This window comes from Lynx rufus, unplaced genomic scaffold (genome assembly GCF_022079265.1).
Source record: "Lynx rufus isolate CCGP_SWC_20201006 ecotype Redwood Valley unplaced genomic scaffold, mLynRuf1.p SCAF_3, whole genome shotgun sequence".
NCBI lineage: Eukaryota > Metazoa > Chordata > Mammalia > Carnivora > Felidae > Lynx > Lynx rufus.
Genome location: NW_025814845.1, coordinates 58,990,363 through 59,011,096, shown reverse-complemented (window position 1 = coordinate 59,011,096; position 20,734 = coordinate 58,990,363). Strand labels below are relative to the sequence as shown.

Genomic DNA, 20,734 nt, shown 5'->3' with positions numbered 1-20,734 from the left:
TTCTTAAAAAAATTTTTTGTCACTTGAGGTTTGTATTTTTATTCTGGTGGTTACCTTTGCATTAATACTTTTAATAGTACACCTATAGAGCCCTTTTCTTCTTACTTTTTCCTTCCTGTCAGTCTTAAATGATATCTTTTGACAACCAGTGGTCTTCTACTTTCCCCTTTTCTATCTCATATCTTCCCATTTTGAGTTACATTTGTCCTCCTTTTTCACACATGTAATATTTATGTATTATCCTCAGTGCCATTACTCCACCTATGTTTTGTCTCAACCTTACAAGCTGAATAGTTCATGTTCCCCATCACATCTCTTGCACAGTATCCCCAGTCATGTTTTTTTTTTTTTAATGTTCATCTTTCCCTTTTTTTTCCAGATTTTATTTTGAAAAATGTAAAGCTTACAGAAAACCCAAAAGATTTTCACCAGTTGTTAACATGTTGCCACATTTGCCAGCTGTCTTTCGGTTGGATGAAGCCTCACCTCCTCTAGCAGATTCCTCAGAATCTGTGTGTATGTTGCATGTATACAGTGCTCTGGCACATTCAAAACTGTTTTCCTGGGGCGCCTGGGTGGCGCAGTCGGTTAAGCGTTCGACTTCAGCCAGGTCACGATCTCGCGGTCCGTGAGTTCGAGCCCCGCGTCGGGCTCTGGGCTGATGGCTCAGAGCCTGGAGCCTGTTTCCGACTCTGTGACTCCCTCTCTCTCTGCCCCTCCCCCGTTCATGCTCTGTCTCTCTCTCTGTCCCAAAAATAAATAAACGTTGAAAAAAAAAAAAATTTTAAAACTGTTTTCCTATGGCTTTGACTCTGGAAAATCTTGGCTGGATATAGTATCCTCGGTTTGTAGTTTCGTTCCTTGCATTTCTTTAAAATCTTGCTGTACTACTGCCTTGCTTTGTATCTTATTTTTGAATAACCTGATGCCATTGTAGGCCTATTGCCTTTGTAAATTATTTCTTCTCTTTTTTTTGCCTGAAGGCCCTGAGGACTTTTTCATCTTTAAAGTCTTAATACAGTTTTGGGGTTTTTTAAAAATATAGTTTCATTAGGATACGTTTTAAAGTTGATCATTCTTGGTCGATATTCCCTAGTGTGAAAATGTATAGACTCAGAGAGCTTTCTTTGTTTCTAGGAAACTTTCTTGGATTATAGTTTTAAATAATAGATCTGTTTGATTGTTTTGATTTTTTTTTTCTTCAGGGACACCAATTATCTTCAACCTCCTTTGCCAGTCTTCCATTCACTTCCTCTCTCATCCTTTTTACTTGTTTATCTCAGTTTTCATCTTCTGTTTTCCTGATTTTCTTCATTGCCTTTGTTAAGCTTGCATTGCAGTCTATCCTCCCTTGTGTAGTCTGTAATTTGGGCTTCATTCATGATATAATATAGTGCTTTTCTCACTTTTCTTTCCTGACTTCAGCCAACCCTCATTTCATTCCTTCTTGTTTGTTTGCTTGCTTGTTTTATGTGTTTCTTGTCCATTTCTGTTCCTAGGTTTTACATTTCTGATTCAGAAATGTAAATCTAATTGTGATCTGATTTTTCTTTTTCTTTCTTTTTTTTTAACTTTTTTTTTTTTTTTTTTTTTGAGAGAGAGAGAGCAGGGGAAGGACAGAAAGAGAGGAGGAGAGAGAATCCCAAACAGGCTTCACACTGAGCACAGAGCCTGGTGCAGGGCACAAACTCACGAACCGCGAAATCATGACCTGAGCTGAAGTCAAGAGTTGGCCACTTAACTGACTAAGCCACCCAGGCATCCCTGTGATCTGATTTTTCATTTCCTCCAATGATTGAGAATATTTAGTGCAGTTTGAAGGTGTGTTGTGTGTTAGTTTTCTTCAACTAACTCCGACTGTTGGAGTGGGGGCACTTCTCATCAGCAGAAAAGATCTTATTCATATTTTCTGACATTTTATAATAGTTTTATATGGGTGTGGTCTGCTTTTATCTATCCCTATTCATTTTATGGGCAGGATTCTTAGTTTAAGAGTGCCCTCTTCCAGGCAGTTTCTGTTAAGCATGGTGGTGGTGGAGTGGGAGGGGTAGACGAAGGGTAGGCATATCTTGTTTTTGTTTGTTTCTGCTGGTGCCTGAATTTTCCCTCCTTTCCCTCTGTGGCCGTATCTGCTGGGGAGATCACCTCTTCTTCCCCAGAAACACTGGTTCTCTGAGGCTGCTACTTCTGGCCCCTGTACACTTTCAAGCCATTACTGAGTAGCCGGGGCTGTGGACTACCTAGTCGCAACCTGTGCCTACCATCTTGGCTTTTCCTGTTCACTTCTGGGTCGTGGGGGAGGTCTGTGCTTCCTCCAGCCCTCTGCTCCTTTTCCATTTTTCAGCCTCTCCTCTCCCATTCTCCACATCTACAGGCCCGCGGTGCTGGCAGATGGACTGTGGGAGCAAGTTTGGAAAAAAACCTCCCCCTGTTAACTTGAAGGTTGCAGTATTCTCTGTATTCTAGAGATGCTGAAGGCATAGAGCCCATGTGCTATTCTTTATTTGTTCTCCTTGTTGATTTTATGGTTGTTTTCGCAGGATGAGGGCAAGATTTGGAATCAGGCCACCACCATTGTTCTCCAAACCCCAAAGTCCTCTTGGCCTAATCTAAAATTATGAGCATTGTCTGATATTAAAGAAGTTTTTCACCTTTTATTAATGATTTCCAATTTGCTGATTTGTGATTTTTTTTAACTAATTTGTGACTTTTTACTAAAGAGATGTTTTCTAACATTATTTCACAATGTAAGAGAGAGACTTAAGAAAAAACTCTGCCCTGAATCAGAGTGCTGATCATCATAATAATTAAAATATTCATGTTTGATTTTCAGCTTATCTTTAATAAGCTACTTAGCCATTAAAAGGAACAATTTTTACAACAAGATTCTATTCACTTACTAATTTTATGTAATAAAATATTTCTGTATAAATACTTTTCTGGTGAAGAGTTATTCCAAACTAAACTAAACAGACTTTGTTAGCTCCCCTTCTATGAATTTTGTTCTCATAATACCTTATTAATAAAGATCAAATGCCTGTCTTTTATAGATAAGAACTAAAAAAACCAAACAGGGAAGCACTCATATTTCAAGATCTCAACGAAAAGGTAGCAATAATTAATATGGAACAAAAAGCTGGTGAACCAAATAATGAAGATCTTTTATCAAGTAGTGGCATCACATCCAATGGAGGTAAGTATTCTTTATCAGACAAAATGGGGAAAGAATTGGAATTAAGCAGTCCTCATAGTATTCATTCAGGCTGCAGGGTCGTAACAAACATACTGTATTGTTGAAAATTCTACTTTTTAGGGAAGAAATTGTTTAGTCTTTTAAAAATAGCATATCTGTTTTTTAACATCTGTGTACCTTACATTTTTAGTTTGAAAATTGTTTCCATGTTTCCCTAACGCCTTTTCTTCCCCTGTCTGCTCTAAGCCAGATATCTGTATCATTTTGACTCCTTTTCCCTCCCTACCTCCATCCACTCGGGTATGCTCTTTCTAGTCCCAGCAGTGGTTCATGAGTCCATTTTTCCCTCTCCGTTGCCATTACTGCTGTTCTAGTTCAGGGCCCCCTCACCTCTGCCTGAACTGATTTCAGTGAAAGGATGGCCTTCAGGAAAACAAAGAGGTGGCATGAATATGTGGAATGTTGCAGAGAATTGGTAACTCTAGTGTTTGAAAGAGCTGAGAAGCCTCACTGGGAAAGAGGCAACCCAGAGATGAGCAGCTGCAGGAAGCCACTACCAGCGTTGGGCTAAAAGGACAATGAGAAGAGGAACTGTTGCAAGGGCCAGAACGAGGGCTGCCTGGAGGGAGCAGCAGCCACCACTCCCAGCAGGAAGCCACTGAGGCTGGTGAGAGGGAGTGGTACTCAGCTTCTCCCCTCCTCCTGCCCCAGATCTTTCACCAGCACCACCCATTGTGACCTCCCTAGACTTCAGGGGGGAAGGGAGCCTGGGAAGAGTAGTTCTCTGCACCACACAGCAGAATAGGGGAAGGACAGAGAATGGGTTTTCTGGCTGTCAGGCCAATGGCCTGTAGCATCCTTGACCGCTTTCCCTGCCTGTCTCTCATCCAGAAGAATGCACCCAGAGTTTATTCTCAATTACAGATCTGTTGTCTTACTGGTCTGCTTCAAAACCTTTATTTCAGCACACTTAATTTACAAAAGTCTCTGCTTTTAGGATGCTCATGCCATCCTAAGATGTCACTGTCACCTCCACACCGCTGTTCCCATCTCCCCTGCCCACTTCCATGTACTCACCTCCACACTTATACTCTGCCTTGTACTCCCCAGGGACACCGGCACTTAGGTCTGGGGTCATCTCCTCTGCCTTGGGCCCATCATCATCCCATAGTATTGTTGTCCTCATGTGTGACCCATCTGAGATCTTAGACTTCCAGTTTCTTGACCTTTTTAGTTCTTCTCATCTTGACCTTTAGCCACCCACTTGTCTTACTTGGATCTGATTACCAAGAGCTGTTAGACTTCTGAAACCCAACCCCCTGTCTTCCAGCCCTCTCTGTCCCTTATTCCTAGAGCATCTATTTTTCTGCCTCATGAAAATAGTGGTTCTCAACCATGGCTCCATGCCAGACGCATTTTTTGAGATTTTAAACATTTGCATGGCTTAGATCTACACCTGCAGATTCTGATTCAGTAGGTCTGGAATGGCGCTTAGATGCCACAGATTTTTTTTTTTAAGCTCCCCTGGTGATGCTAATTCCCAGCAAGTATTGCAAATAACTACTCTAGATTCTGCCATTTTCTCCTAAATTACCAACCTCTTCCTATCCTCACTTTTTTTTTTTTTTTTTTGGTACTATTCATTATTTCAGCCCATCACTTGCCTGTATCTTCAACTTCCTTTTTCTCTTATTCTTCTGTTGCACTCTTACAGGAAACTCCCCATCTTTATCAGGCTGACTGCCTTTTCCGTTTTTGTACTGGGCTGCTGGAATATTCTGGGAGAGAAAACACAAATGGTGGATTTTCCACCAGTTTGCCACCTCACAGTCACAGTCATCCCTCTCTCAACTCTGTCCTTGATGCTGCTAGTGGAGACTTTCTCACTATCTCAGGCAGTTCTCTCTCCAATTTCCCACACTACTTATTTCAGAATTGTACCATTCTTGGGTCCCTCACCCCACCACCTTCTTGTTCACTCTCAGCATCACTTCCTAATTTCCAGAGACATTAGGAGCCCTTAGTTTGGTACTCTCTTACTTTCTCATATCCTGCCCCACGACCCACTGTTTTTCATAATCCATGCCTGCCTTCTCTCAAAGCTTCATGGAGGAGGCAGCTTTTTAATTTGCTACCCATGATCTAATTCCTGTGCCTGTCACCACGTCAGCTACCTCAGAGATTTGGCTCCAAAAACTGACCCTACTCACTCTGCTAGCTTCAGTCCCTTTTCGCCATTTGCACTCACCCATCCACGTAAACATGCTACATCTCTCCCAACCTAAAACGCTACAGATGCAACAAACCAGGACAACAAAAAATAAAACCTTTTCCTTGATCTGTCCTCCTTTATTTCTTCTTTCCTTCTTAGCCATGGCTTCTGAATGAAGATTTGTATTCAGTGTCTTCACATCTTCACCATCCATTCATTCTGCAAATTACTGTCTTATGACTTTTGAACCCAATAATCCAATGAAACCACTCTGGCCAACATGACTAAATTTTCCCTTTTTTGCTAAGTTCAGTGACTTCTTCCCCCACCCCAACATTTTGTTTTGAAATTTTTTAAGTTGTTGAAAAATTGAAAAATAGTACATTGAATACTTTATATACTCTTAGACTGGATGCAGCAGTTGTCAACATTTTATTGTATTTGCTTTATGTCTATACCTACAATTTGTATTTCATTTACCTGAAGTTGAAGACATCATGATTCTTGCCTCAAAATCTGACATGCATCTCCTTAGAATAAGGATGATTTCCTACATTGCCACATTATCATTTCTGAGAAACTTACTATCAGTGCAGTGTCATCTGATATGCATTCATATTAAAATTCACCCAGGGGCACTTGGGTGGCTCAGTCAATTAAATGTCAGACTTCGGCTCAAGTCATGATCTCAGGGTTCGTGAGTTTGAGCCCCGTGTCAGGCTCTGTGCTGACAGCTTGAGCCTGGAGCCTGCTTCAGATTCTGTGTCTCCCTCTCTCTCTCTCTGCCCCTCCCCTGCTCACGCTCTGTCTCTCTATCTCAAAAATAATTAAATGTGAAAAAAAATTAAAAATCAAAATTCACCCAGTTGTCCCTATAAAAAGCTTTCATTAGTTTTTTTTTTTTTTTTTAATGTAATCAGAGATCATGGATTGTATTTGGTGGTGGTTCTCTTCATTCTTGCTCCTTTGTTGTTTCTGCTGGCATTGGCTTTAAGAGTCTAGTTGTATTGTAGAATATCCAACATTCTAGATCTTTCTGGTTGTTTCTCATGTTTAGATTCAGATTAAACTCACTTGGCAAGAGTTTGTGAATATCCTGGTACTAAATAGCTTTGTATCCAATGGTTTTAGGATCAATTGAAGATCCTTGCCTGAATCAATTATTACATTGTTGATTTTCTAATTTTACCATAGTTACTAGCTGACATCCTTCAGGAAAGAAGAGCTTTTCTTTAATTATTAACACTACAGATCCACAGAGTGTTCTTTAGTTCAAAGTGCTAGAATGCATCGGTGCATTCTGATGTTGTTTCTGATGCTCAGTTGTGTCACATTTAGCCAGTCCTTTTAAGCTAGGTCCTGTGTCTTTTTATTTTTTTTAATTTTTTAAATAAACAATTATATGTTATTCCAATTCAGAGTCTCTAAGTAAAATAATGCAGAATTACACATCCCTGTGTCTTTTTAAAACATGACTCCCTTCATTGCTTTCTGGCCCATCCAAATGTTCCAGACTCTCAGATGTACTTGGCCTGTTCCCCACGAATGAGCCATTTCTCTAAGGAGCCCTGGGTCCTTTTAGTAGGGAGGAGTATATAGAATCCAAAATCTGGTGTGCATATTGCTACTGAAGTATCACTTTGTCTGGGAGCATTCAGTGGATAAAGTTTCAAAATAGATTTTTTTAATCATAAGTTCACATGGCTACAAACGCAAAATCAAATCCAGTACCACGGAGTTCCTCATCTTCCCTCATTCCAAATCTGCAACTCCCCTGCATGAAAACTCCAGTGTCCAAAACCTTCAGTATACTCAGTCATTTTCTCTCTTCCACAGTACTTACCAAATAGTTCCAGAATTACAACAGCGCTGCCGCCATTCACAACTTACCTGCCAAGTGAAGCTCGCTAAGGCCACACGGTCAGAGCGCTAACAGAGTCCTAAAGTTATTTGAAGGAACTACTTTCTGTGTGAAGTTATGTTATCAACTTACCGTACACTTAGGTTTATTTGTTTCTATTAGTATTCACTTTTGGCTTATTTTTTGAATATGGATAATGTGTATGGCTCAAAAGTAAAAACTGTATGAAATGTATATTCAGTCAAGTCTAGCTGCCATCCCTATTCCACTCCATTTCCACCTATCTCTATACCCCTATAACCATTTTCTTGAGTTTGTTTTATTCTTCCAGTGGTTCTTTTGCACAAGTAAGCAATTGCTACCCGCCCCCCCACACACAGATATGTGCATGTGCTTAACACATACACTCTTATTTTTCCTTTCTTACAAAGAGGAGGGTAATTAACCTCTACCTATTCAAGGGAGGAGTATCAAAGAATTTATGGACATATTTTCAAAGCACCACAGTTTGCCCTATGGTCACAAATTATTTACATTTCTCTCACATGCATAGTTCATTCACTCTCTCCCAAGAAGGCCCCTAACAGTCTCATCCCATTATAGCATCCACTCAGAGGCCAGAATCTCTTTTTATTTTTATTTTTTAATCTGGGGTGGGGGGTGGGTGGTTGGGGAGGGCCAGAAGGAGAAGGAGAGAGGATCTTAAGCAGGCTCCACTCTCAGTGCAGAGCCCGATACAGGACTCCTTCTCACAAACATGAGACCATGACCTGAGCAGAAATCAAGAGCGGGACCTTAACCCACTGAGCCACCTAGGCACCCTGAGACCAGAATCCCTTCACTGAAATTAGATACAGGTATGGGTAAAGCTCCTCAGTTGTAAGTCCTTAAGTACAACTCCTTAGTTCTTTTTCGTCTGAAGACCTGTGACAGCCAACATACAGTGGCAGGCAGGCATAGGATAACCTCTCTCAACACAACCATCCCAAATGGGGTAAACAGGCACACAGTCCGTCTCAATTCTGAAATCTAGCTGAGCACAGGTTGACCATCCCCTCCCTCATGAGGACTCAGGCCTGAGAATACTTCTCCGTGGGTCTTGACACCATCCTCTGTACTCTTGGGTCTGACTTTGAGACCTCCTTCCTTTTACGTGAAAGGTAGTATATGTGTTCAGCTGGGGGATTTCTCGGCCTGCTTATGGGGAGGCCTCTTTTCATCTCACACTCTCTCTGTCACTCAGTCAAAACCCGTGGTATTTCTTGAATATAATTCTCTAATATCTTTGTGGGTCTTCTGTGAACCTTCCCAGATTTTACTTCCTTCATCTTCTCTTTAAATATTGGTATTTTCTCCTGGATCCTCTTCTGTTTTCACTCTGTACACTGCCCCTGGATGATCCCATTGACTCCAAGGATTCACTAGAATTCAGATGCCGATGACTCCCAAATCCTTATCTCTAAAGCACATCATGCTCCTCAACTGCACAAATCAGCGTTACTTGATGTTGAAGCTCAAACCCCAAGAGAGATCTTTGACACCTCTCTGTCTTTTACTTACCGCATGTATTTCTCAAATCCACACCCTGGTGTCTGTGACCACAGTCTCCACTTCAGGGTAGACCCTTGCCATTTCTTGCCGGCATTGTTGAAGGCCTTCTCGGACTTGATTCTCTACCTTCAGCTTATCTCCATGCAGTGCATTCTCCACGCTGAAGCCGGAGAGCCTTTTCAAACTACGGACGTAGTTAACTGTTCTCTCACTTTCAAATCTGTTAATAACTTCCCAAAGCTTTTGAGATGAAATTCAAACTCCTTGTCGTGACCACGAGGCCCTTCAACATCTGGACTATGTTTTAGTTCTCATATCTGGCTGCTACTTTCCTGTCACCCGGAATACGCAGTGCTGTCTCAAGCCTCCTCACCAGTAACTGTGGTGTTCCCACTGCCACAATGCCTTTCCTCTTCTCCTTAATATACCGCAAGGCTCGTTCAAGCTCAGGTATCACTTGATCGCTATCAAGTAAAACTCCCTCCTCCTCCCTGATCTCTTCCTTTTTACCTTGTGTCCTCTCAGAGCTGTTACCAATCTTTTACTTGTCTATTTTCTGCCATGAGACCTTGAGACCCTTGAGTGTTCACTAAGGAGATCACCTGGGATGATGTTTGCCATAAAATTGTTTTATTACTAAGTTGATTGATGAATTCTTTAATATCTAGGTTCTTCAAGTCCATTTTTTATGTCGTCTATTCGTGGTACAATAATTGAAAACACATCTTCAGCTGGGACATTGACACAGATTCCTTTTTTCCCCAAATATGAAGTGGAGCTTGATTCTCCTAGAAAAGTTATCCCTTATCCTGGAAAGGAACACATTGAACGTGTTTTGGAAGAATATTCACATCAAGTCAAAGATCTGCAGAGAAGACTAAATGAAGTGAGTTACATTCTTTTCTTCTAGAACTTCGTGCCATTCGGGGATGACAGTGGGCACATTGCCTTGGAACAGAACCTAAACTTCCTAGAAGAAACACTTAGCAGTAGATTTATTAGTTAAAGTTATTAATTTGACCTATGCTTTCTATTTCAGTGTTAAAAATTGGGCACATAAAGTTTCCATACATATTCCTTGGTTTCATGGCTAATTTTAATGAAACTTGAATAGCTCAAAATGTTATAATTAATGGCATTTATCTGTAATTATAATAATTGCTTCAGGCCTGCTGTCCTCCTATCATGATGCCTGGTTTTTCTTTACAAAGCAGTTGTACGGATAGACCTTTACATGTAGGTATATACATAACAGCTAAATAGTATATAGAAGTTATTTGCTAAAAATTGTAAGTCGACCTTATGTGGAATGAGGTCAGCTTTAGCCAGATTTACAACTGTATACTGGTTTCCGGTAGTCTATAGTCTAAAAGTCAAACTTACCATTGTATCCTAAGCCTTTTGATGATATAACCCCTCTCTTGTGCATTTGAGCCTCATCTCCTACCTGTTCCCCAAATGTACCCTCCGTTCCAGCAGTATGAAGCTACTTGCTCTTCCTTGGATGTAGCATGCTATTCTAGAGCTTCATACTTTGGTCCAGGCCGTTACCTCTTCTTTACCCTGTCTGCCTGGCAAATTCTTATTACCCACCAAGAACTCAGTGCAAGCATTTCCTTCTTTGAATCCTTCCCCCTAGACAGCATTAGGTATATTCCCTGTCCAGCTGTTGCCCTATGTGCACATGTCTGTTGTAGTATTTAGTACACATTACTGTGTTCATTAACACGTTGTTCCATCTCATCAGACTACATAAGCACATTTAAGGGAAAAGCTACAACTGTATTAAGTGCTGAAAATTATATACCATTGTATTACGTACAGGGGTACAAAGATGATTAAGGTAGGACTCATAAGGGGTTCATAGACTTGAAGAGGAGCTGGTATATAAACAAATAGTGATGATACTTATGATAAATACACTAATAAAAAGAGCGGGTGGGTGGGTGGGTTGGTTGGTTAGATGGATGGAAGAAGCACAGAGATACCAATGAAGTAAACAGTGTCTTAATTTATTTTCCATATCCATCCTCTGGCAGAGTATCTTGACACTTGACTGGCTCCCAGTAAATGTGTGTTAAATCACTAAATGAACAACAGGGCTATTTGGATACTTGTAATATTTAGCGTGAACCTCCTGTGTAACAGATGTGCTGGGTATATAAAGATGGAAAAGACATCATCCTTTCTATGTACACATTTCTAGTCTGTGGCTGAGATATTTAAATAGAAAATGATAGCAACAGTGAGATCTGTGCTATAGTAGGGTAAGCAACCATGCTTTCCATTCCTTTTCTTACTTTTCAGCAACATTTGACACAGGTGATTATCCTCTTCCTCTTGAAGCACTCTTTTCTGCTAGGTCTGAGAAGAAACACACTCTCCTGATTTTCCTTGAGCTTACTCATTTTGTTTCTTGTTCCAGCAAAAATACCATCCAAAATAGTCATAGTGATTCCCATGGCATCTATTGCCATTTATATGCCAATGATTGTTCAACTTACATTTCTAGTACAGACCTCTTATCTTAGCTCTGGCACCAGTTAGTGTATCCATGTACCTACTTGACATTTCTACACGAGATGTTTCTGAGGCTCTGTGAACTCAACATTTCTAGCTGTATACATGATCTCGCCCCCAAACCTACTCTTGTCCCAGTGGTCCTTCTAACTATATGCGGTGCCACCCTTACATAGTAGCACGAGGCAAAAACCTCACTTATTCTTGATACCTCTTCCCTGGCATCGCTTTATCACCATGTCCGTCTGGCATATCTCATATATATTTCTCAAACCTGTTTCCATTTCCTCTGTTGCCATCCAAAGTTCAGACTATACTGTAGTTATTCACCTGGACTGTAAGAGGAAAAGCTAAAGGACCTTAACCCTATACTGACTATATAAACATTGCCGACTGCAGAATCCACTAGGATCATATTACATTTCCTTTCCTGTGTAGTGTTTTTTCTGGTGGTTCTTTAACAAAAAAAATTTTTTAACGTTTATTTAGTCTTGAGAGACAGAGAGACACGGAGCGTGTGCAGGGGAGGGGTAGAGAGAGGGGGAGACACAGGATCTAAAGTAGGCTCCAGGCTCTGAACTGTCAGCACAGAGCCCGACACGGGGCTCGAACTCACAAGTTGCAAGATTATGACCTGAGCCGAAGTCAGTCGCCCAACCAACTGAGCCACCCAGGCACCCCTCTGGTGGTCCTTAATTGCCTGTCTTTTTCTTTGTGCAGTTTTCCTTTATCATATCGTCATTTTTTTTTTTTTCCTTAAAGAACCATCATGTAGGTTTTCTCTCAAATTCCCCTTTGACCCAGGGCTCTTCAGGAGTCTTCTGACCTGTTTTCCAGTCTATGTGAGTTTCTCCTCAGGTCTGCATATAACGAACTGTTTTCTTCTTATCACTGCTTTCCTGAATGGATCCATGATTTCCAGGGCTCACCATTTGCTGGCTTCCTTTTTCTTGATCTACTTCTTCATTTAGTCAAAGCACATCTTCAGAAATTTGAGAAAGGGTATATGGGACATACATTTTATGGATTTTTGCATTCTGAGGATGACTTTAGTTTGGTAAGTTAGCAGTCATTTTCTCTCAATCCTTTGAAAATATTGTGTCCTTGAATTTTGTATTGCTACTGAGAAGTAGATGTTGGATACTTGCTCCTTTGTAGATGATATGTTTTTGGTTAATTGAGGTTTGTCTTTGGAGGCTTTAGGCTCTTCTGTCTCTGAAATTCTACCATAATGTGCACAGCTGTGGGTTTTAGTTTTTTCATTCACTGTGCTGGGGATTCAGTGGATCATTTTGGTCTGCAGATATGTACTTTTCAGCTTTGAAGAATTCAGTTGTTTTTTTCTTTGATAGTTTCTTTCCCTCTGTTTTCTCAGTTCTCTCTTTTGCAGCTCCTTTTAGTCAATTAGTGTCTCCTAGGTTGACCCTCTAAGTCTCTTACCTTTTCTTTCAAAAGTTTTACCTACTTTTCCTACTTTGGGGGGACATTTCTTGACTTCCAGCATTCCTATTGCAGCTTTTTTAGTGTGTAAGTATATTTTTAATTTCCAAGAACTCTTTCTTCTGCCCCCGATCACTTCTTTGGCATAGTATTTCGTTCTTTATAGCTGTAATGTCCCTCAAATTTCTCTGCAAATGTAAGTTTTAAAAAGTGTTCTTCCATTGCTTCATAACTTTGATTCTTTGGGTCCTTGTGTGTGTGTGTGTGTGTGTGTGTGTGTGTGTGTTTCTTTGTTTAATCTTGGTCTCTGTTTTTTTATTTTATAATCTTTCTTCAGGAGTTCAGTGGTATTTGTTGGTTTGTTTGCTTTTGTTCATACTCAAAGATGAGCAGTAAAAAAGCTGATGGCAAGCTCTCTATCACTGGCGGAAATCAATGGCTTGGCTTTGGGATGATTAGCTGTCATCAGTTATTATGCTGGAAGATGCCTCAGTGCCTGATTTTAGAGATCTGAATGAATTTCTTTGTAGTAGAACACTTTGCATTTTGGGTACTGGTTGTCTGCTGTCAAGTGTTTAAGTGGGTTGGGGGTGGGGATTGACTTTTTTTTAATTTTTTAGATCAACTTTTCTGTTTACAGAATTTTAACCAATTCCCTGTTTTCAAGAACAAAATTTTGTTCTATCTCTATCTTGAGCTGGAGGTCTGATTTGTTTTAGAAATAGTGTTTTGGTTATTAAGTAAAGAAGTGATTCTGAAAGGGGCCAAGTTTTGAGTCTAGTTAAGATAGTTCAGTAACCTAAGTGATGTATGATTAATTAGACCCTGAACTATGGTGAAAGGAGAAGGAAGTACGCATAAAAGTAAATTAATAATATATGGATTTTTTTGAGATTATTAGCTGTAAGGAAATATGTTCCTCTGGTGAAGACTGATTTGCGTGGCTTTTTTTTTTTTTTTTCAGAGCAATGAATTGCATGAGAAACAAAAGTTTTACTTAAGGCAATCCGTCATTGATTTGCAAACAAAACTTCAAGAGATGCAAATGGAGAGAGATGCCATGGCTGACATCAGGTTGGGATTCGCTACCTAAAATTATTTTAAAGTTTGACTCTTTGTGTGAACATGAGTTTTGTCAATATTGTTTCTTCTCTTTCACCTACTTCCTAGACGAAGGGAGAGTCAGTCCCAGGAAGATTTAAGAAATCAGCTTCAAAATACAGTTCATGAACTTGAAGCTGCCAAATGCCTTAAGGAGGACATGCTGAGAGATAGCAACACACAGATAGAGCAGCTGAGAAAGATGATGCTGAGTCATGAGGGAGTGCTTCAAGATATCAGATCAGTCCTAGTTGACTTTGAAGAAGCCTCAGGCAAGAAGATATATGAACATGACAGCGTGTCTACTCTCCACTTCCGCAACATGGGCTCAGCTATTAGCAAAATCCTAAGAGAATTAGACACAGAGATATCTTATCTTAAAGGGAGGATATTTCCAGTAAGTGGTGAGAACACTATTCAATTTTATATTAAAATCCATTAAGAGAATAGTATTAGGTGTATAATTTTCTGAGTTCTTAAAAGTAAGGCAAGTTCTCATTTTTGTTCTCTAAAACAAGTTATTTACAATGATCTCTCCATAAATTAAGGGAACTAGCTCAATTTGCCTGTGTGGCTTCGTGAGAGTATAACCAAAGTAAACGCTCTAATGAAATACAGTGATAGAATGTATTCAGTTTCAGTATTACTTTTATTTGCTTCTTCCCAAAGAGTTCCTTTAGTTGGAAGCTCTCCAACTTTTCCAAAATGTAGATTTACCAGTCCCTAAATCATTGTCTCTTTTTTATAACTAGGTAGAGGAGCAGCTTGAAGCACTGAAGTCTGAATCACAGAACAAAATAGAACTGCTTCTTCAACAACATCAAGATAGGTGGGTTTCTGACTGAAGTATAGATAGTCATAGTGAAGAAACCATAGGTTTACAGTCCCTTATCAGCAATTCCAAAATCTAAAATGTTCTGAAACAAAGCAGTTTTCTTCATGGGTTTGTGGTAAATTCATGTGAAAAGAAAAATTATTCTGATACTTATTAAGAGGGTTAAGGAAGACTTTATTCAAAGCTATTGTAGTAAGAGTTTTGCATTAGGGGAGAGAGTTGAGCCTTAGCTCTCTCACCTCAACCAAGAAAGCAGGGATTTACAGCCAAGGAGCAGGTGAGAGGGGCAGTGGATGGAAAATCACTAAGAGGACACATCAAGGACAGGGGATTTTTACTAAGCCTGAGCAGGCCAAGGGCAGGGGTGAAGGGTGCCAAAGTCAAGACCTAGAAGAGGCCTCGGAGGAGCCTGACTTAAGTTTGGTCAAAGAGAGAGCCTTTGTCATTCATTTGTTGGCAAAACCTGACCTGAGCCTAATGCATAGCTTTATGATGTAAAGTCTTTATGATTTAGTGTGAATATTTAAAAACCTGTTTTTGTATTTCTAATATTTTGGCGTAGAGGACACTTCCCTAGGTATGTCATATAATATTTAGTACTTGGAATTTATTACCATTGTAAAATTTTTTAAAAATCTGACTTCCAAAACCTAAAATGAGTAGCATATTCAAAGTCAAAACAAAATACTGAATTTGAGAGTGTTGAAAATCATTAGTTTTTTTTTAATATATGAAATTTATTGTCAAATTGGTTTCCATCAAATAACAAACACCACATTCTTCTTATAGGATTGAGCAGTTAATAAGTGAACATGAAATTGAAATAACAGGACTTACCGAGAAAGCTAGCAGTGCTCGAAGCCAAGCCAATAGCATCCAGAGTCAACTGGAAATCATTCAGTATGTGTGTCCTGGTGGTTTGAAATTGGTAGCCATTTATCTTCATTTTAGAGATACTATTTAATTTATGTTGTGTCCTAAAATCTTTTAAACTTTGCTTACAGATTCCACAAGAAAGTAAAACTTTTCTAACATTTAAATGAATTGAGAAGATTACTTAAATGATAATGTCGTATGACCATCTAAGCAGTGTTATTTGCAGGGCGCCTGGGTGGCTCAATTGTTGAGCATCCAATTTCGGCTCAGGTCATGATCTCGCGGTTCGTGGGTTCGAGCCCCGCGTCAGGCTCTGTGCTGACAGCTCAGAGCCTGGAGCCTGCTTTGGATTCTGTGTCTGTCTGTCTCTCTCTCTCTCCCCCTCCACACTCACGCTTTGTCTTTCTCTCTCTCTCTCTCAAAAATAAATATTAAAAAAAATTGTTTAAAAAAAAGGAATATTATCGCAAGTATTTAGGACTCTTGGAATTGGATGTTTTAAATATTGTTCATATCTCAACTGATAGGACCAAACACACTCACACTATGTGTGTATATATACTTACGTATATATTTATATGTATACATATAAATAACTTTATAATTTGAGGTTATGTATTAAAAGTTTTTCTAGGGACATTTTTAATCACATATAAAAGTAGAGAGAAAATAGTACGCATGAACTCGTATATACACCATCTAGCTTCAGCACTTAACAACATTGTTGAGCTGAAGCTTTTAGGAAGCAATTTTGGAAAATAAAAGACTTTGGGGGAGGCTGGGTGGCTCAGTTGGTTGAGCATCCAGCTTCAGCTCGGTCATGATCTTACAGTTCGCCCTGCATCGGGCTCTGTGCTGACAGCTCAGAGCCTGGAGCCTTCTTCGGATTCTGTGTCTCCGTCTCTGTCCCTGCCCCGCTTGTACTCTCTGTTTCTCAAAAATGGATGAGTGAACATTAAAAAAAAAACAAAGAAACAAAAACAGACTTTAGGCCTAGCAATGCCATATAAAGGAACTAGTGGAAGTATCTAAATGCTAGAGTATTCTTAGATATCACACTTAGTCTCAGTTTGCTGTTTGCTTTTATTCTCCTTTTAAACCCTTCTTAGAGAACAAGCAAGAAACCAAAATTCAATGTATATGCGTCAACTCAGTGATCTGGAATCTACTGTTTCTCAGCTACGTTCTGAATTAAGGGAAGCCAAAAGGCTGTATGAAGACAAGGTGAGATCAGATTTTGCTGCTCTGTTACCACAGACTATTATACACAGATTTAATTACACATTTTTAAATAGTTTATTTGAAAATGAGGAATCAAACTAATACCAAATTAAAAGCAGTTTTTAAGATGGAATAGGAGGATGCCAAATATCTATATGTTAAATTGTAAACAAGTTTAATTTAACTTGTTTGCTCAAATTAATTCATTTCTGGAAAAAGAAAGTTTTGCACACTTACAAGTAAGTTTCTAGAAACATAAGTTAAAAATAAGACCACTTAAATTATTTTTACAAGGCTTAGTTTTAACAAATATTCTGGTACCAAGTGGTCCCCCCCTACTACTTTAGGGGCCTACCTCCTAGGTTTTACTTCAACTCCTAGTTATTAATCATCGTGTGGCTAGCAAACCAAATTAATAAGATTAGTCTAAATAAAAAATAATTAGGAAGATAAATCATTTTTCATCACACAATTCCTTTTAAAAGCAGATATTAATGAATATTTGATTTTGTGGGGGTTTTTTGTTCTCTCACTTTCTGTAGCTAAAGACAAGCTATTCACTATCATTACCAACCATTTATCCAGAGCTTATCCTTGTGTTAATCTCAGGCGTTTGTAAAGCAGTGTCAGAGACCCTAAAAAATAAGCAAAGAGCTACGAGGAGCTCATGTTCTTTATTCCATGTGAGAAAGGCGACCAACTATACATGCCTGTTTGCCGGCAACAGTCCAGTCTACACCTACTATCCCAGTGTCCTGTTTTGTGAATACCACCTTTCATCTCTAAATTGTCCCAGTTTCGCCAAAAAGTCATCCTACCTCGTAAGAGAGCCTCCAGTTCTAACCGTTGCTTTTAGCCAGTTTCTCACACCTTAGCTGATGGGGAAGAAATAGAATATAAAGAAGCTGCCAGATTTCCCCTAAAATATAGCCCAATTCTACGGGGTAACAGTACCAGAAAAACACTTCACATGGGAAGAAGCAGTTGAATATCGCAGCACTAATTCTTTTTCTTTTTTTTCAATATATGAAATTTATTGTCACATTGGTTTCCATACAACACCCAGTGCTCATCCCAAAAGATGCCCTCTTCAATACCCATCGCCCACCCTCCCCACCCTCCCACCCCCCATCAGCCCTCAGTTTGTTCTCAGTTTTTAAGGGTCTCTTATGCTTTGGCTCTCTCCCACTCTAACCTCTCTTTTTTTTTTTCCTTCCCCTCCCCCATGGGTTTCTGTTAAGTTTCTCAGGATGAACATAAGAGTGAAACCATATGGTATCTGTCTTTCTCTGTATGGCTTATTTCACTTAGCATCACACTGTCCAGTTCCATCCACGTTGCTACACAGGGCCATATTTCATTCTTTCTCATTGCCACGTAGTATTCCATTATGTATATAAACCACAATTTCTTTATCCATTCATCAGTTGATGGACATTTAGGCTTTTTCCATAATTTGGCTATTGTTGAGAGTGCTGCAGTAAACATTGGGGTACAAGTGCCCCTATGCATCAGCACTCCTGTATCCCTTGGGTAAATTCCTAGCAGTGCTACTGCTGGGTCATAGGGTAGGTCTATTTTTAATTTTTTGAGGAACCTCCACACTGTTTTCCAGAGCGGCGCAGCACTAATTCTTCCAGACATTTGCCCTCCTATGGGCAGCCCCTCATTTAATTACCGCTGTCACCCCTGTACTGGCCACAGGAGGGGGCTGTTCCTCCTTGGTTCTCGAGTGGAGTGCAAGCCCAGAATGTAATAGCGTGACCTTCATTCCCTGTGGCACAGTCAAAATAAGAATGGAAAATTTAGACATGACTTCGCTAAATTCTAAAACAATACAGAGTAACATGATACTATATAATCTCAGTTATGAGATTTAGATGCTCTTATAGCCTTGGCTTTTAAACAATTGTTGATCACTACCCACAGTAAGAAATAGCTTACCTTATGATCTATCTACTACACACATACTAACTGAAGCAACTTTCACTGAACAGTATTTACCCCGGTTTCATGTGATGCTGGCTCTTCTCTGTTCTCTTCAGATGCTGATATTTTTACTCACTAAGTTAATACCATGATTCACTGGCCCCCTTGCAGTTTGAATAACACCGCCTTACTAGACTGCATGCTTAACTCTTAGCCAAAACCCTTGTGTCAAGGTCATTTCAACCACTGCCACTTAAGAGTAGCCTTCAGGAATCTTGGACTGCTTAGAGGCTAAACCAACAAACAGAAGCCCAGAGAAAAATGTTTGTTTTTTTCTGCTTCTCTGGGCCCTGCTTTTTGTGTTCTAGTTTCTTTTCTCAAAGTGAGCTTTTCCCCTGAAGATTGATAGCAGGAATGTCCACCCCTTTCTGGGCAAACCAAGCCTGCATGAAAGGTCTTGATGTCGCCTTGCAGGATGGGCCTGCTTTCAGCACAGCATGGGGCAGAAAGAGGCTCTAGTACTTGGTCTGGTGGAGGCAGGCACATTGACAGAAGTGAGCCCGGAAAGTCCCAGCAGTGAGAGACGAGACGGGAGAGCTGTTGTGTTATAGCTCAATCCACTGACTGATACTCAGCACTACTCAACCCATTTTGAACAGATTGAATATTCATTGTTTATTGACAAACTCTTTGAAAAGCTGTGAAGTACTAAGCAAAACTCAACTTACTTGTGTCTCCTTACATAATTTGAAAGTGCTACATGTAGCTTTCCATTGTAACGGAAAAATGTTGCTTGGAAAAATTACCCCTCCATAAGCTATCACCCATTGTTTGCTAATTCACATACAGTCTGTATACAACACCATACTTATCAACTCTAAATTTCAGCATGGTGAGAAATTTAGTTACATATAAGGAATACAAAATAGTTTATGAATTTTTATAAATATTAATCTCTTTGGCATTGTAGAAGCATAAGCATCCTGATGAATGACTGTAGACTTTTTCATATGAATGCTTTGAGGCCATATAGATATACAATGATACATATAGTAGAAGGTTAGAATAGTTATCTTATTTTGCCCTAATGTAAACAGTGGAGTGCTAATCATGTTGTTAGCCTTAAGCAGTCAACATTGAATAGAAAGAAGGGTATATGTATTAGCTTAGCTAATTTTAATCCAGATCACTGAGATTCATAACATGTTGAACCTGTGGAGTTGGTACCTAGATGGTGGTTAACTGGGCTCTCTTAATAGTAACTCCCGTTAGTCAGGGAACACTGACAGATGATTATCTGTCATCTTACTATAGAGTTGAATATACTTTGGCCTGAAATGTCATCAGTACATGGTGCAACTGAGCAGGAAAGATCAAGCTAATTAACAGAAGGATTTCATTTTGGGGGTCCTGAAAAATTCTATTGTTACGAAATGCTTTTGTTGTAATGAATTGAATACAAAATCTAAAAACCACAAATTCTTCTGATTAATTTTTTTCATTGTCATGTACCTTGACTCTACATTGCTAAAGCCTTTGAGAACTTTAAAATCTATTTTCTACTGCTCGTGTGAACATTTTAGTGTACACTATCCAAATAACAATAAGGTAAAAAAGCCAAAGAGAATAACACGTAAAAACTATGATTAAAAGTGAGATTTGTGTGAAAAGAAACATCAAAGAGTGTGCTGATACTACGCATCAACATATTTTATGAGAGACAGTATTAGTGTTTTCTCCTGAGGTCAGATTCCTTCAGAAAAAAAAAAATCTTTATTATTTAAAAAAAATGATGATGTGATAGGTCTGAACCAAACTTTTCTAACTAAAAAGCATAAATTGAGAGAAGACTCGTTAGGGCCATGTGTCTCTTCAGAATAACAGAAGTATTTTCATATTGATGAAAATAGACACTGTATTTCAAAGAAAATTGTAGATGTAGTTTTTATAGCTTGCATAAGTGTTCTACTGTAATGCTTTTTTTCTATTCTTCTC

At 39.4% G+C, this 20,734-nt stretch overlaps 1 protein-coding gene across 1 annotated transcript in view; it reads left to right on the top strand.

The window, feature by feature from the left end:
- Positions 1–20,734, top strand: part of CCDC158 (coiled-coil domain containing 158) — a 104,027-nt gene that overhangs the window by 9,259 nt on the left and 74,034 nt on the right. The window contains exons 2-8 of the mRNA XM_047091594.1: positions 3,051–3,193; positions 9,486–9,703; positions 13,742–13,851; positions 13,948–14,275; positions 14,631–14,707; positions 15,503–15,613; positions 16,699–16,813. Coding sequence (XP_046947550.1) covers positions 3,124–3,193; positions 9,486–9,703; positions 13,742–13,851; positions 13,948–14,275; positions 14,631–14,707; positions 15,503–15,613; positions 16,699–16,813 — 1,029 coding nt within the window. The 5' untranslated portion in view covers positions 3,051–3,123. The remainder of the gene's footprint in view (positions 1–3,050; positions 3,194–9,485; positions 9,704–13,741; positions 13,852–13,947; positions 14,276–14,630; positions 14,708–15,502; positions 15,614–16,698; positions 16,814–20,734) is intronic.